Source organism: Bufo gargarizans, chromosome 2, assembly GCF_014858855.1.
Source record: "Bufo gargarizans isolate SCDJY-AF-19 chromosome 2, ASM1485885v1, whole genome shotgun sequence".
NCBI lineage: Eukaryota > Metazoa > Chordata > Amphibia > Anura > Bufonidae > Bufo > Bufo gargarizans.
The window spans coordinates 467,679,795-467,698,410 of record NC_058081.1 but is presented as its reverse complement, the minus strand read 5'-3'; the positions used below and the strand labels follow the sequence as shown (position 1 = coordinate 467,698,410).

Here is an 18,616-nt window from a genome sequence, read left to right as displayed (position 1 = left end):
TTTGGAACTTCTGTAAGGTGTGTTTGATAAAGGACCAGTCTATACGGTCGAATGCCTTCTCGGCATCTGTACCTAATAGGACAATCGGCTTCTTTTTGTGAGAGGCAAAGTATAACACGTCCAAGATCTTGGTAGTGTTATCCTTCCCCTCCCGACCCCGCACAAATCCCACTTGGTCCGAATGTATTAAAGTGGGAAGGAAGGATTGTAATCTGGTAGCCATCATTTTTGCAAGCAGTTTCAAGTCTATATTTAGGAGGGATATGGGGCGGTAGTTTGCACAGGAAGAGGGGTCTTTACCTTCCTTTGGGATTATTGTTATTATCGCATTAGTCATTTCAGAGGATAATGGGACATTTTGCAGAGCTAGGTTACAAATAGGAAGGAAGTGGGGAAGAAGTGAGTCTTGGAATGTCAGGTAATAGGGAGTAGTAAATCCGTCAGGACCAGGGCTTTTTCCTTTAGGAGAAGCCTTTAAAGCTGCGGTCAGTTCAGCAAGAGTGAAAGGGTTTGACAGAGAACTTGTTTGAGAGGGAGATAGTGATGGAAGGTTCAAAGATCTTAAGAAGAGGTTAGTTTCAGTCTCTTTATCCAAGAGAGATTGAACTTGTCCAGGGGGGTTAAGATTATAAAGGGACTCGTAAAAACTTTGAATTGTTCAGCAATTCCCGTAGAGGAGAAAATGGGGGTTCCCTGTGGGGCTTTGATAGAGGTTACATGTCTTGTCTGTTGTCTGCGCTTGATACGACTCATCAAAAATTTGGATGCCTTATTGCCGTGAGCAAAAAATTTGTGTTGCGAAGATAGGTAGTATTTTGCTGATCTCTCATTCAGTAAATTTTTGAGGTCTGCTCTCAGTGCATTAAGTTCATCCAAATGTTGCTGAGCTAAGGATCTTTTATGTAGGGTTTCAAGGGAATGTATCTGGTCTAAAAGGGAAGACAAACGTTTCTCGGATTGTTTCTTTATAAAGGAGCATTTGCTAATAAAATGACCCCTGATAAAGACTTTGTGGGCATCCCAAAGAACGTGAGGGGATATGTCAGGAGTGTTGTTAATAGAAAAGTATTCATCTAGGAGTGACTTAAAGTGGGTCCTGTGTGCCTCGCTGCTCAGAATGGACTCATTGAGCCTCCAAATAGGGGACCTACCCGTGTCTGAAGAAGAACGCAAGGTACAGAATACCGGAGCGTGGTCAGAAATGGATATACTTCCGATCCTTGTATCGGTGCAGAATTGAACCTGATCCTTGGGGATGAAGATATAATCGATTCTGCTATAGGACTGCGCTGGAATGGAATAAAAAGAATAATCAGAACAATTGGGGTTAAGGCATCTCCAAATGTCAATCAAACCCAAATTATGTAATTTAGTATTTAACTTTCTCAGGGCTCTGGCAGAGAAGGAAGACCTTTTGGATGAAGTATCAGTAAGGGGATGCAACGCCACGTTAAGATCTCCTGCTAATACAAGAGTGCCCTCATAATGATTTTCTATTAAAGATAGGGTAGATAACAACCACGATATTTGGTCTGAGTTAGGGGCATATAGGTTTACAAATGTATACATTTTCTGAGAAATATGACCTTTCAAAATAATATATCTCCCATCGGGATCTTGGATGTGGGAAGCATAGATAAAGGGAACATTCTTCTTAAAACCGATGCTCACTCCCCTCGAGGCAGCTCCATCAGCTCCGCAATGGTACCAGTTAGGGAATCTGGAAAAAGATAAATCTGGATATCTATTGTGTCTATAGTGGGTTTCTTGAAGAAAGATTATGGAGGACTTCTCCTTTCCCAGAAGGGAGAAGATTTGAGAGCGTTTCGATGGTGATCTAAGACCCTTCACATTATAGGTAACTATTTTTAGGTCTGCCATATTATTCTGGTCAGGGTTGGGGTGGAAAAATCAAACCGGTACCTTGCGAAGCGAGGGAGCAAAACACTATACCAGGTGGCCTCAAAAACAGCAAGCATCAGCTCCAAGGACCCAAAATGGCTTTTAAAGGATCCAGACAAAGTGACATGACTGAGGGAAAAGAATTAAAAGATAAAAGAAAGAGTATATCTATAAACACAACAAATAACCAAACTCTGGTAAAACAAGTAGATGATGGGGATTTCCATCAAGGCAGTGAAAGGGGGTAGTGTGGGTAAACCCAAATATTAGGACTTGCCAATATGTGGGACATGGCGAGCTAAAAGGCAGATGCAGCTAATGCTACATGTTATTACGCAAGTAATACAACATGTTATATGCTTAGGACAGTCAAGGAGATAGGGAAAATCATGAAAGTGGGAAAGATAGGCAAGATACTAGATAAGGAACATAAAGAATGCTGTTATTGGTTATCTATAGCACCCAAACATTCAGGTAATTCTTCTAGGTGTCAGCAATCCACTCCTGCGTCGGAATCGTTGAAGTTTGGTAGCAGGCGATTTTTCCCATGAGGTGATTCTCGGGATAGCTGGGAGGGATGAGATGTCGGATACCGTATCCCAGTTGGCTATGTCTAAAGGGTTAATGTCCATGGTGACATAAGCTGCTTGGAGATCCTCATATGACGAGACTTTGATGAATTTTCCCGCATGCGAGAATGTGACGCCAAATGGAAAAGTCCATCTATATGGAATTCGATTGCTGCGAAGGTACTCCGTGAGGGGTTTAAGGATCCTTCTTTTTTGCAGGGTTACCGGCGCCAGGTCTTGGTAAATAGAGATCGGAGCGTCACCTAGTGAGATGTTGTTGGTTGTTCTAGCCGCTGCTAAAATCTTTTCTTTGTCTAGGAAGTTCAAAAAGCGGCATATAATATCCCTGGGTGGATCAGAGTCTTTCGGTCTTTGTCGCAGGGCTCTATGCGCTCTTTCTATTATCATGTTGGTAGGATCTTCCCTGCCCAGGAGAGATGAGGCAATATTTTTTATGGTAGTCACCAGGTCTTCCGCGGGCACTGTTTCAGGTACGCCCCTGAATCTGAGATTATTTCGCCGACTGCGATTCTCCTGGTCTTCCATTGCGGCATAGAGAGAGTTAATATGGCGCTGGCATGAGGAGAGAGATTGCCCCACGGCTGAGCTATGCTCCAGAGTTGCCGCTTGTGTGGCCTCTAGGGATTCCACCCTATGGCCTACATGCTGGATTTCTTGTGTGAGGCTGGAGATCTCCTGCTTAAGTGAGGATAAGGCTTCAGCCAGGGCTTGCTTAATAAAGCGTCTTGAAACTGGCAGTTGGCGTGAGCTCACAGACTCACCTCCATCGCTATCATCATCGGAGGGGCCTTCCTCAGTCTCGGCGGGAGTGCGTTCATCCGCCTGCGCCATCTTGGATTCTTTCATCACGGCCGAGCTGGCCTGTTTTTTGAGGTATTTTGCCATCCCGGCGCCTTGGTTCTGGGATTTGGGCACTGCGCCTGTGTCAGTGGTCTTCTGCCCTCCAATCTTGACCATTTCAGCGCTTAAATTCGGACGTAAGCGAGTCCCTTGGCAAGGTAGTGTACGGAGCTCAGCAGTACATGTCCTCTCGGCTCAGACGCTGGCTCCGCCCCCGTGGTGGTGTGTCATTTTTTGGTGGGCAGTAAAATGTCAGGTATTGTTTATAGTGCCAAAAATTTCAATTAAAGGTGGTCACCCACAATAGATAAATGTAAGGCCCCTTTTACATGGGCGAGAATTCTGTGCAGGTGCAATGCATGAAGTGAACTCATTGCACCCGCACTGAATCTGGACCCATTCTCTTCAATGGGGCTGTTCAGATGAGCGGTGATTTTCACGCATCACTTGTGCGTTGCATGAAAATTGCAGCATGCTCTATATTCTGTGTTTTTCACACAACGCAGGCCTCATAGAAATGAATGGGGCTGCCTGAAAATAGCATAGCATCCGCAAGCAAGTGCGGATGCAGTGCGATTTTCACACATGGTTGCTAAGAGATGATGTTAGTAAATTGATAAAAGTCAATTTACTGTATGATTTTCCCATATAACATGAAGATTTCTATCTTCATTCAGCAGGACCTGCGCTGACGTCACCGTGCTCATCACGTGGTGAGCGCGATTACGTCATCAAAGGTCCTTTTGCCGGTCCTGAAAGATGAAGAAAGAAGATAATGCCGGCTGCGCGAACAAAAGGATGATGTGAGTTAATTTAATTTTTATTTTTTAACCCCTCAAGCCACATTTTAGTAAGCATTCTGTATTAAGAATGCCATTATTTTCCCTTATAACCATGTTATAAGGGAAAATAGTAAAATATACACAACACCTAACCCAAAACCGAACTTCAGTGAAGAAGTCTGTCTACTCGTGCGGTTTACCCGCAATGCACACACGACGCATCCGGAGCAAATCCGGGACGCCCGTTTTAAAGAGGCCTAAAGGTACTTTCACACTAGCGTTTTTCTTTTCCGGCACAGAGTTCCGTCACAGTGGCTCTATACCGGAAAAGAACTGATCAGGCATATCCCCATGCATTCTGAATGGAGAGCAATCCGTTCAGGATGCATCAGGATGTCTTCAGTTCAGTCATTTTGATTGATCAGGCAAAAGATTAAACCGTAGCATTTCTCCGGCGAAAAAAAATTGAAGACTTGCCTGAATGCCGGATCCGGCATTTTTTTCCATAGGAATGTACTAGTGCCGGATCCAGCATTCAAAATACCGGAATGTCGGATCCATCCTTCCGGTCTGCGCATGCGCAGACCGGAAAAATAGGTGGAAAAAGTAAATGCCGGATCCGTTTTGCCGGATGACAATCCGGCATTTCAATGCATTTTTATGACTGATCAGGCATTTTTAAGACTGATCATGATCCTGATCAGTCTTACTTATGCCATCAGTTGGCATACTGAACAGAACTGCTTACCGGATCACTGTGCCGCAGGTGCGAAAGTAGCCTAAGTCAACCAAACAACTTTGCTAGGACTGGCCCATTATAGTCAAAGGGTTCCATTGAATGTCCTTTTAATTAGGCTGGGTTCATATTACATTTTTCCCATCTTTTCCATATAGTGGCATCAGCTCACCATAGAGTTCCATTGGAAAAAGTATAATTTTTTTTTACCAGACTGTACAGGATACAAGAACATGGTGTGCTATGTTTTTGTATAATTTTTTTTTCAAACGTATACGTCAAACGGAGGCATAAAACGTGATGTGAACCCACCCTTATGTGCCTGATCCGGCTCTTCAGTAATTTTCCCTGTACTGCTCCTAGGATGGAGCAGTATTATTACTATACATTATTACTATACATACCTATTATTCCCCTCTCAGTAATAATGCCTAACTCACTAATAGTGACCACTTTTATGCCTCCACTCACTAATAATACCCCCTTTGTGCCCATATTTTATGCCGCTATCAGTAATCATGCTCCTCTCAGTATAAAGCCCCTTTTAGTAAAAGATGACCAGCTTTGAGAATAAAAAAAACCTTCATCCTGTGATAATTTGTCGGAGGCTGTTTATACTGTATTCTGCAATACAGTAATTCTGATGTGGCATGTTGCGATATTACATAGAATTTTTATCCTGATAAATTAGAGTCTTTAATGAAAAGTACAGAAAGGTAAAGGTGGACATGTCTGTACCTGTTTTATTCTATATACACATTATCCAAAACTCATCAATTCAGTAAAAAAAATCTAACGTATTGAGACAGACTGGCCTGACATCAAGCTAAGGCCTCATGCACACGACCGTTCAGTTTTTTTTGCGGTCCGCAAACCACGGATCTGCAAAAAACGTAAGCCGCCCGTGTGTCGGAACGGGCGGCCCATTGTAAAAACGCCTATTCTTGTCCACAAAACGGGACGGAGCAACAGATGCGGACAGAACACTGAGTGCTGTCCACATCTTTTGCGGCCCCAGTGAAGTGAACGGGTCCACATCCGAACCACCAAAACGGCGGCTCGGATGCGGACCCAGACAACGGCCGGGTGCATGAGGCCTAACAACAATGAAGCCCGCAAAGTAAGTCTCATTCTCACTCCAGTAGGAGAATGGAGCAGGATAACTGGAGGAGCTTTTCTAGACAAAAGGGATAGATTTATGATTCAGATATTTATCATACATGAGACATTTGATAGATGTGGCATAAAGTCCTCAAACACAGACTCAAGCAAAACCGACTTCAAATCTACCCGTCATGATAAATTTTCCCCAAAGATTTTAACAGTATGATGGGCAGGCTTCAATTGTTTTGGTCCCCATCTGCATGTCTCCTTGGCTGATATAATTATGCCACCTAGTTCAGTTTTTATAGGATGTTCCACTTAGGTTGACTTAGTCTAAAATCACAGAGAATAAAAAAAACAAAAAAAAATTTAAATCTAACCTTTAATCAGAGAAAATAAAAAAGAAAGAAAAACTTTTTTTTTTTTTTTTTACCCGTAGTAAGTCCCTACAATAGGACACCCACCCTGATAAGGATGATCCCACTATCTGTAACCTAACCTACATAACCCTACAATGTACCTGACAGGAATATATGTTTAGTACTGTAGTTAACTAAAAGTAGCAGAGTGGAAAAAAGAGGTGAAGCACTACCTGATCATATGCTGTATGTCAACCTTATACACCACCATTAGTGTGGCTCTCATACTCAAAATACATCACCATTTTACTGCGTTTCCACCCACCTACTTCAGTGGGGTCCATCAGGGGTTACTAGTGGTAACGTATCAACAATGTAAACTGATGACCTGGGGCAATGCAAGGATTGTGGCAGTAATTCACCACACTCTCGATGCCCAAAGGGTGCAAGCAAGCCTCACCCTGATAGCAGCTGTCCAATTATCCAAGCACATATGAAAACTACAACGAGAGTGCTACTATCAACCTTGATGGAAATCATGCACAACAGCACTTCCCACATTCAACACTTTGCTGGTGCGGGTGTTGAATGTGCTGTAGGTTACACCAGTTGTTGGGTGAACATACAGTAGCTGCCAAGAGTAGAAAGTTGATATCAGTACCCAGGGTTCATGTTCAGGTACCCAGTGGCGGTAGAGAGCTGGTTACAGAGCAGCAGGAATGCAAGTGGCGTAGATCCCAATGATGGCCATTTAAAGGACATCTGTCAGCAGATTTGTACCTATGAAACTGGCCGACCTGTTACATGTGTGCTTTGTAGCTTAAGGTATCTGTGTTGGTTCAGAGTTCAGATGTGCAGCATTGCTGCAAAAAATTATTGTAATTTGTATTGTTTTAATACATGCAAATGAGCCTCTAGGAGCAGGCTCAGCTCTCTCTATAACTGCATCATTTATCTCAACAATGCGGGCACATATGATCATGGGACCAACACAGATGCCTTCAGCTGCCAAGTGCACATGTAACAGGTAAGCCAGTGTTATGGGTACAAATCTGTAGTAATGCTCGTTAGCAATAATCTGGCAGTGTAATACTGCCACCAATTACCCAATAAATGAGCAATTGAGCAATCCATTTTTAAACTGGCTTAAAAATCATTCATTTGCCAGCGGCAGATTGTGCGGTCTAATCACGATCTGCTGCCGGCTAACAACTAGTCAGTATGTGGATGAGCGATGGTATTAGCGATCACTCCTCCCCATACTGACGAGCAGACTATTGCGGGAAGGAACGCTTCCCTCCCGACAATCAGATGTTACATCGCTGTATGTCTTTGCTCTAAAGAAATTATGGCATAGTGATATACTCCTGATAAAACAAACCCAAAAACCTACTAGCAAACAAGGGGTGGAGAACTCGCCCAAGGGACATAGAAAGGGGGAGACAACCACAATAGGAATCATCATGGGGAGCCCATTTTCATTTTTGTTATTGGACACTCTCTCTTCTATATATACAGGGGAGGACTGGGAACTTAAAGTGGCCCTGGAAAAAATACTAAAAGTCGCCCCATTTTGTAGTTGGGTCCAAATTGATGGAAGGCAGGGCCAGCAATACCACATTGTGGCACATTGTACCATCCCAACAGAGCCAAATACCACAGTCCATCACAAAATATTGCAGCCAGCAGCACAAAATACATCACCAAAAACTTCCGCTGGCCATCCATGAGGATGGCTCAGACGGCCCCCTGGGCACCGGCCCACCGGGAAATTTCCCTGTAAGGTCTATGGCCAATTCACCCCTGTATGTATACCACTGATTATATTGTGAATACATTAAATACTATTATTATAAGTATCAAGCATTAGATTATTACCATTCAGATGCTTTTGAACATTATTTAAAAAAAGACTGTATGAATTGTATTACTCACCACCCTAAAGTAACGATGCAATAACACAGGATTAGTGAAGAGCTTATGCATATTGGAAAGTGACAATAAAGCCAGGACTTTGATGCCACATTCATCAGAATGCATTCCATGCATGTCACAGAGGTCAGAGACTCACGCCTTTCCAACAACTGACGTCAGCAATGTCTACATTAATGCTCTTGCTTCTATGAAGCAGTATTAACATTAGACATTTAAGTAGAGAGACCACTTTTATAGCCCACAAAAGGAGGACTGCATACCCGGGATAGTGGGTGATGATACCACACATAGAATGGAGACTGTAATCTATATACCAGCATCAAAAGAGATTACAGGGAGGTATAAGAGGAGAGGACTACAACTCCCCGCATGTCCAGGTTGTTATTATTGAATATCAGAGGACATTTCAGAGAGAAGGTATAAGATGAGATAACTACAACTCCCAGAATATCCAGGCTGATATAATGTGATAGAAGAGCACATTACAGGGAGGAGGTATAAGAGGAAAGGACTACAACTCCCATCATGCCAGGCCATTATTATGGGATATCAAAGAACAATTCAGAGAGGAACTATAAGAGGACTACAACCCCCCCCACCCAATTTAGAAAAGGAGTATAAGAGAAAAGGACTACAACTCCCAGCATGTCTAAGCTGTTACTATGGAATAAAATAGGACAATTCACAGAGGGAGTATATGGAAAGAGGACTACAACTTTCAAGCTTTCTCCCACCTGCACTGATTCCATGATGGTGACATCATCACAGGTCCTTACCATGTCTCCTCTCCACTGCTGAGCTTCAGCCACTCCTGAACTAATCACATCATGGTGACGTCATCACAGGTCCTTGAGCTCTTCCACTGTAGCAGATTATCGTAGCAATTTTTAATTCGCAGACAATTTTTTTAGGTCCCACAAAGAGGACATGTCTGGAAAAAAGAGGACTTATGGTCATCCTACAGTTAAGGGAATATTTTCATGAAAGTAAGAGTGTGGAGTCTTGTTATAATGTCATTGCATTCTACATGTGTGAATACATTTTTATGTACTTTTATATTCACCAGAACTCCATTTTTCTGATACAGTTTACAGACATTAGTTAAATGATAAACTTCTGCCTTCAATTAGCCTTCACTAGGGGGAGCACAACAGCATTATACACTGCCTGTCCCAAAAAAAGTCACCACCAAAATATATAAAATATATATAATATTTTGTTGGACCGCCTTTAGCTTTGATTACAGCATGCATTCGCTGTGGCATTGTTTCAATAAGCTTCTGCAATGTCACAAGATTTATTTACATCCAGTGTTGCATTAATTTTTCACCAAGATCTTGCATTGATGATGGTAGAGTCTGACTGCTGCTCAAAGACTTCTCCAGCACATCCCGAAGATTCTCAATGGGGTTAAGGTCTGGACTCTGTGGTGGCCGATCCATGTGTGAAAATGATGTCTCATGCTCCCTGAACCACTCTTTCACAATTTGAGCCAGATGAATCCTGGCATTGTCATCTTGGAATATGCCCGTGCCATCAGGGAAGAAATAATCCATTGATGGAATAACCTGGTCATTCAGTATGTTCAGGTAGTCAGCTGACCTCATTCTTGGAGCACATACTGTTGCTGAACCTAGACCCGACCAACTGCAGCAACCCCAGATCATAGCACTGCGCCCACAGTCTTGTACAGTAGGCACTAGGCATTATGGGTGCATCACTTCATCTGCCTGTCTTCTTACCCTGATGTGCCCATCACTCTGGAACAGAGTCCAATCTTTATGCTCCCTAGCAAATTGAAGCCTTTTTTTTCTGGTTTGCCTCACTGATTAGTGGTTTTCTTGTGGCTACACAGCTGATCATTCCCAATCCCTTGAGTTCCCTTCACATTGTGTGTGTGGAAATGCTGTTACATTCACTATTAAACATAGCCCTGAGTTCTACTGTTTTTCTTCGATTTGATTTCACCAAACGTTTATGTAATTGCCGATCACAATCATTCAGGATTTTTTTCCCGCCACATTTCTTCCTCGAATACGATGGGTCCTCACTATCCTTCCAGTTTTTAATAATGCGTTGGACAGTTCTTAACCCAATTTTAGTAGTTTCTGCAATCTCCTTAGAGGTTTTCTCTGCTTGATGCATGCCAATGAATTGACCCTTCACAAACAGACTAACATCTTTTCCACGACCATGAGATGTGTCTTTCGACATGGTTGTTTAAGAAATGAGAAGCAACTCATTGCACCAGTTGGGGTTAAATAACTTATTGCCAGCTGAAAGATAATCGCCCATGCAGTAATTATCCAATAGGAGGCTCATAACTATTTGCTTAGTTAAATCCAGGTGGCGACTTTTTTTTTGGACAGGCAGTGTATTATTGTGTTCATTGTAAGTGTTCCCCTCACCTCCCAGTAATAGCTGCAGACAATCAATTTTCTCATGTTTCTATTTGTGCAGTGGATTTTAAAAACCATATCAGGAAAATGTTGACCTTTAAAGATATTTTATAATTGTAATAAGCACATCACATTCTATTTTTCTACCAATTAGATTTTTAAAATGCTCTTAAGGAGTGAACATTGGCGTAAATAGTTATTCCTACTATTAATGGGGTTTTCTAGCACACAAAAAAATGCCCAGGGTTGTATATGCCAAAAGAATAACATCCCCACCTCTGCTGTTCTGATAGTGCAGAGTCCCAGCTGCTCTTCACTTTCTACTCCTGTACTCAAACGGCAGAAAATCACTGTGAATGTCACTCAGCCAATCACTGTCTGAGGCGGGTGATTGCTGCACCCAGTGATTGGTTGAGAGGCATTCACAGACATTTTCTGGCATATTGAGAACAGGAGCAAGATGTGGAGAGTAGCTGGGACCACGGCACCATTGGTACACCAGTGGCTGAGGATTGGTGAGGTGAATATAATTTCTGTTATATTTTAGCTTTTGTATTGTGCTGGGATACCCATTTAACCCCTTTCACTTTTATGGTTCCTGATCCATCAGACTTGCAAAATAAGATCAATGGGGTCCAATAATTGGGACCCTCAACAACCCCAGAAAGCAGAACCCCATAACCTGGTAGATAGGCAGTAGTGTACTATGTGCAATATTTCATGTGGAATTTGATCTTTAAAGGCAAATACTTTGTTTCAGTCAGCTGAATTTATGAAATCATCTTGAACTGTAGTTATTCCTCTTTGACTCAGGATATGAGTCATTATCTTGTTTTATGGATTTTGTAAAGCACTCGCTTCTTCTTTCAATAAAACATTATTACATTTGGGCTTATCAGCCAAAGTACTTAGTACTTAGTAAAAAAAAATGTAATCAATGGGGCATAAAGTCAGTGATTTTTTTTAATGCTTTGCAATTTATTTATTTGCAGAAAGCTTAAGAAACTGTTTCGGAAGCTAAAGGATGAAAGGACAGAGCCTGGGGAGAACAATCTCAGCAACTCAAAAGAACCTCAACAATGGGTCCGGGATTACGCTCTAGAACCATTTACTGGGCTAACCCCAGAGTACATGGAGATGAGTAAGAGCCATGTTTCATGTCCTTGTCAAATGCAGTGTTACTTAAGGCCAGTTGCAGGCTTGTCCTGGTAAATGAACCTCAAGGGGCAAGTTAAAGTATTTGTTCCCCAAAGTGACTCATTTATTGTTTTTTTTTTAGCTGCTCAATATACAGTACATGGTGAAATCTATGGTTCAATTTGCTGTACAGTCACACAGAATCATTGTGGATTTAAGACAAAAAACACAAACATCTCCCCCAAAGGATACCTCTAGTCTTCTCTGAGTTGAATTTACAACCAAAAGTCTAAATGTGGTGAAATGACCTATGGTTGGGCAGTAATGGTGCTGATATTTTTGTACAATGCTGAAAATGCATTCTTCCAAAATTATTCCTACACCTAGAAACAAACAGATACGAAACAGTGGCAGATGTAACACCACCGTGCCAAGTGACTGCTTTGACATGGGGTCCAACCCTAACGGCATTATTCCAGTGCTCCCCTGGTTTTCACCCTTTATCTCTTATACAGGGATCTGGTCTGTGCCACAGGGGAGTGACCAAACCGCTACCTCCTGGGATGGTCCCGGTAACTTGGCAACTGACCTGCAAGGAACAGACGCTGGTGCAAAACACCAGCGGTCCAGGCAAGACATAAAACCAGGCACACAAGCAGGAACCCAAACAAACACGCAACATAGAATACTGTGCAGGCACAGACCAAATAGCAGGAACACAGCTGAGCCACATTGTCAGGAACCCATGTGGAACTGGATGCAAGGAGCATGGCACTCACTGATGGACTGGACAAACTCAGAGACATACAGACATAGCCAGGACCTCATGCGGCTATGGATACAGGGAGCATAGTGTACACAGGTAGACCAGTTCCTGCAGACAACATAGAAATATGCCTGGACCCCATGCGGAACTAGGTGCATGGTGATCACAGAAGAACATACAAAACATGAATCATAGTAACATGCATGGACCCCATGCAAAACTGGGTGCATGGCGGTAACAGATGGACATATAAAACATGGAGACATAGTAACATGCCTGGACTACATGCGGAACATACAAACATGAAGACATGGTAACATGCCTGGACCCCATGTGGAACTGGGTGCATGACAATCACAGACAGACATATAAAATACTGAGAAAAATAACATACAAACTCCCAGACAGACAGGGATGTAGCTATAGGGGGTGCAGAGGCAGCAGTCGCTACTAGTCCAAGGAGCCTGAGGGGGCCCAAAGACACCGGTATTATAGAAAGTGCATGCTGGTCAAGTTATACCTCTGGCTGAAGGGAAGGGGTTATGTTAAGAATTTGTCATGAGGGGGAAAGGGGTCTCTTCAATTTTGCCTCAGGCAGCATAAAGGCGCTGAGCCTTTAGCTACACCCCTGCAGACAGAGTAAGACAATGTGACATAGTACAAGACAGAGTAAGACATGAAGACTGCAGGATGACTGCACAAGTCAGGGCAGAATCACAAATACACTAATACACTGGTTAGTAGAATGCACCCTGCACATAGCATACATGGAGACAGACTGATCTCAGGCACAAAGCTCACAGGTCTAAAAAGCAGGGGGATTACAACACCTGACCACCTGATATTCAGACCCACAGATCAGAGAAACAATAACCCTACGTGAACACAGAGAGCGTACAAGTCACAAGACACGGTACACACACTAGAAGACCGCAGCCAGCATCCCACCTCCCAAGCAACCAGTATACACGGTTAATGGCCCGCAGCCAGTACGCAAGATAGCAGGCAGCCAACCTACATGGCAACACAGTGTCACAGTGAACTGCACTGCGATACAGACCCAGGGAGTACAAAAATACACAGAACACAGTTCACACACTAGAAGCCCGCAGCCAGCATACAGCACCCAAGCAACCAGCACACGCAGGTATCGGCCTGCAGCCAGTATGCAAGATCGCAGGCAGCCAGCCTCACACGGCAACACAGCATGACAGTGAACTGCACTGTGACAAGCTCAGGTAAAATGCAGCCCCCATAATCATGTTACGGGAATAGAAGACAAATCTGCAATTAGAAAATTAAAACAGATCAGAAAAAAATTGTGTGTTTCTATCTGGCATATACAGCTTTTGGTGACACGATTCCTTTAAGGACCATCCATTTTCTTTTGTTGTCACCTTTCTAGAGGGAGTATGGTGTTTCTGTGAGCACTCCTGCTCTATGAGAAGACTAAGTAACAGCTTCAGTTTTTAGAGCTGCCTTTTGCTCTACAGCCAGAATCGGAGGTAGCTTCAGTCTCTATTGTTAATCCTTTGATTGCCACAGTCTGTAACCACAGCATGATCAAAGGGGATATTCCCATCGGATTGGATCCCAGGGATCTGATCAGGGGCTGGGTAAACCCTCTGCAGTCAACGCTGGAGACCAAGAAAGGACTCCAGGACTGTAAGTTGAGTAAGTCTGCTGTTAGAACAAACTAGCCCTAACCACAACCTGTGCCATAGTGAAACAGAGCATTATGTATTAACATACAGGAGTATACTAATACATAATAAGTATAAAATAATTTAGTAAGACAGTAATTCCTTAACTGGATTATAGAAAATGTAATAAAGATTTTAAATAAAAAAGAAGCTTCCAAAAAATAATAAAAAAGTGATTGTACTTTACATAAAGGCAAAAAAATAAAAATAAACTACAATTATTAGGCTAATTTCACACCTGCGATGTGAATTATGGCAGGCTTTTCTGGCACAAAACAGCCTGCCGGAATTCTGCGGATTCACTACTGCCGGATACAAACTGAATTCAAGCTGGCCCTATTATAAGTATAATGGGGTGCAGTGGAGACCTGCCCACATTGCGGCAAAAATGCAGAGAGTCGTCCAACACATACCGCTGCATGGCATTCTCTGCCAGATTAGGAAGCCGGATCTACGTGCCACAGATCTGAAACCAGCCTTAGCTATCCACACAACTGAAACAACCTGACTAACTCATTTAACAGGTTATTTGGTATGAAATATGTACAGTATAAACAATTAAGTAGAGAAAAGCTATGTAAAAAATTGCTTTTGGTACATTTGCAACGCAAAAAAGTATATAAATTACAAGTAAGTTAAATGTACCCTCAAACAGCATAAAAATTTAAATTTCTCCCACATAAAACAAGGCCTTATCCAGCCATGTCAATGGAAAAAAATAAAAATAAATTATGGCTGCTTAAACATGGAGAGGCAAACCCTGAAAAAATAGCTGGTCATTCAGGGGTTCAGTATGGTTTAGCTTTCACCCTAGTTTATTGAGATCAAGTGCGCTTCTATATCAAAATATCCTATAGATGTCCAAAAATAAAGAACATTCTGCTTAGGGACACTAAAGACATTTATAACATATGGATTAGACAGGCCATCAATGTCTGATTGGTAAGAATCCAAAGCCTGGCATCCCCATATTTGCCAAGAACCAAGAGATTGTAGTGCTAGGTGAAATGGGAACAAATCGTTAATTTCTAATGATAATTTGTTTTCCCTTAGTCCTAACAGCAGCACAGATGGGGTTAACTGCCCCTGTGGACTGGTAGCACCGGCGGGATTTTAATGAGCCCAAGAACCAATAAACGATCTCCAGCTCCCTGAAAAGGAGGAGATCACCCCCCAGCCCACCGTGTTTTTAACAAACATAATGTATCTAGGGTGGGATATTTGTGTGCTGCTGTTAGGACTAAGGGAAAACAAATTATCGTTAGAAATTAACGATTCCCTTACGTCCTACCAGCAGCACAGATGGGGAGATAGCAAGAAGAATCCCCTAGGGAGGGTCCTCATGCCTGGCAGAACTAAGAACAGTCTTCCCAAAAGCCGAAAACTCTGCCATCCTAGCATCTATCCTATAATGGGAGATGAAGGTTGACTCAGAGCTCCAGGAGGCCGCCTTGCAGATCAACTCTAAGGGGAAAAGGCTTCTTTCCGCAACCGAGGTGGAGACCGCCCTATTAGAATGGGCTCTCACAAACTCGGGAGGATCTAAGGATTGGGAGACAAAGGCTTCCCTAATGGCCTCCTTGATCCAGCGACTAATGGTGGCTTTAGACGCTTTACGGCCTTTAGACTTACCGGCAAACAGGATAAGGAGATTCTCATCTATCCTGAACTCTCTGGATCTATCCACATAGATCTGGAGGCATCTTGAAATATCCAGCGGGTCTCTAGCTGGAGTATCAGAGGAGGAGGTTGTAAACAAAACTGGTAAAGAGATTACCTGGTTGATGTTTTGAAAGGTAGGCACCTTAGGTCTGAAGTATGGTAAAAACTTCAGGAGCACTCTATCCTGTAGGAAGATGATGTATGGATGTATTGCAGAGAAAGCCTGCAATTCAGAGACTCTTTTGGCTGAAGCTATAGCCAGAAGAAAGACCATCTTTAAAGTTAAAAATTTGAAATCTACCTCCTCCAAAGGCTCGAAGGGGGGAGATGCTAGCCCCCTGAGCTCTACTGAAAGATCCCACTGGGGAATAGGTTTCAGTATAGTAGGCTTTAGTCTCTCAGCTCCCTTCAGGAAGCGTTTGATGAGTGGGTCCCGAGAATATGGCCTGTTGAGACAGGCCGTGTAAAGGGGGAATATTAATCACCAATATTTTGCGAATATCGATAATTAATATTCCTAAATAGGAGGAACCGTCTAGTGATGACTCCGCCTATTTATGCCTTTATATAACAATACACAATACTTTCGCTATGCTTTACACTAATCACTAATGCTAGCTGCATGCGCCTTACTAACTCTCTACCGCTAACAAGTACACGCTACACAAAGGGTACAAATATAACGGTATTTATTTAACACACTAAGCACGCAGTACACTAACAATACACAGCACTACACATATACAATACTCAAACTACGCTACACGTTCCCAAATTCCACCCACAAACTAACTATACAATACACACATACAAGTAATATTATCCCACCCGTGTATCTCTATACTGTCCCTAAGGGGTTACAAGAAAATACACACATCAATGGCTCTGCAGGGGTTAATACCTGCAGGCCATGAAATAATACAGGGGCAAGGGTTCAGGGGTATGGAGCAGCGGTTAACCATGGGAGTTAAGCAAGGGTTAACCAGGGATACAGCAGGGCAGAGTGGGGGAAGGGGTTAACAGAGGACTGGCAGTGCTGCTGCAGGGTATTACAGGGGCAAGGGTACAGGGGTATGGCGCAGCAGGGGTTAAGGGATATGGAAAGGGGTTAGGGGTTAAGTGGGAACTGGAATAAGGGGGTGATACTTAGTCCAGCCAGGGGGGGGTCGCTCCTGAGCGCCGATTGCGCTCTTCTTCAGGTCAGTGGTGGGGTAGGTGCGGCTGGGTCCGGTCAACGGCCTGAGCGCCGATGCGCCCACCAGGTGGAGGGGGGGCCCGATCCTAACTACTCGGAGGGCGAGACGCGCTCCTCCACGTGGGGGCCCAGACCCTAACTAACCTTCGGAGTGCCGGGCCGCCGGATATTTAAACCCGGCCGCCCGCACTCCCGCGCGCGCGCGCCCATCATCCACGTGGGCCGGCGCAGTGATATGACGTCACTGCGCCGGCCCGCACATCGGGGACGCGCTGCAGACAGGCGGGAGATGCCTTTGATCTCCCGCCTGCTGCCCTTAGCATTCCGGACAGTGCGATTGTAATCGCACTGTCGGAATGCGCATAATAGGAGGAGGGGAGGCTTCTCCCCTTCTTCTATCATGCGTAATTATCTCCAGCGGCGCTGGAGATAATTACAACAAAGGGCTCAGATTCTGTTGAATCTGAGCTCTTTGTATCCATCAGGATGACCGGACCCTTGTCCAGTCATTCTGATGCAATTAGCCAGATTGCATCGGTTTGAATGCTTGGGGCACATTCAAACCGATGCACCTGGTTTCAGGTGTAGGAGGGGGGGAATATTATATAGTATACATGCATATGGATGCTTGGGGCACATCCATACACATGTATACATAAATATCACATGTATCTAACGGGGGCACATAATTATATAAGGGGGCACAAGCCCTTACATTATAAGGGGACACAAGCCCCTACATTATAAGGGGACACAAGCCTCTACATTATAAGGGGACACAAGCACATATATCCCACAGGGGCCACCATGAGCCCCTGGGGATCCCCATGAGCAGACGTGCGCAGATGTTGGGCACATCTGCGCACATCATCCCATGATGCGGTGGATAATGCATGCACATATACCATACATGCCGCACATGTTTGCAGGCATGCATGGATATATATGCATACGGCTCAACCGTTCCTCAACAATCCCCCTGTTGTCGGACTTTATGATACGACAATATAATTGGGGGAACGGGTTGAGATATATTTGCCCCCCCCTCAACCCCATCCTTGGTGGAAGTTCAGGAAGAACTGTAGTGTACACTGTTCTTTAGGTACTTAGACATCCCTAATCCATTTTCCTCCGACCTGCCCTTCACCGTAACCTACTACTCCGTCCACAGGATACACAGTCTTCTTCTTGACATCTTTAGGATACCACACACCCACAATCTCTTTAACAGTCTTTTAGTGTCGGCCACCCCCACTTTGGAGTGACCACACCCCCACAGTCTCTCGGTAATTCTGCCGATCTTCAGGTATCTTCGTCCCCCCCAATTCTGGAGCGGGTTCACCCTTACAGTCTTTAACTGGCCTTTCTTTTATCCGTCTCTTGGTGTCAGCCACCCCCACTTTGGAGTGACCACACCCCCACAGTCTCTCGGTAGTTATGCCGATCTTCCGGTATGGCCCGCCTCCAAGGAATCTGGAGCGGGTTCACCCTCACAGTCTCAGTCCC

General features: G+C 43.8%; 1 protein-coding gene across 1 annotated transcript in view; it reads left to right on the top strand.

Annotated features, from left to right (window-relative positions):
* Positions 1-18,616, top strand: part of ANO2 (anoctamin 2) — a 505,309-nt gene that overhangs the window by 420,468 nt on the left and 66,225 nt on the right. The window contains exon 20 of the mRNA XM_044277837.1: positions 11,640-11,788. Within this exon, the coding sequence (XP_044133772.1) occupies positions 11,640-11,788 (149 nt within the window). The remainder of the gene's footprint in view (positions 1-11,639; positions 11,789-18,616) is intronic.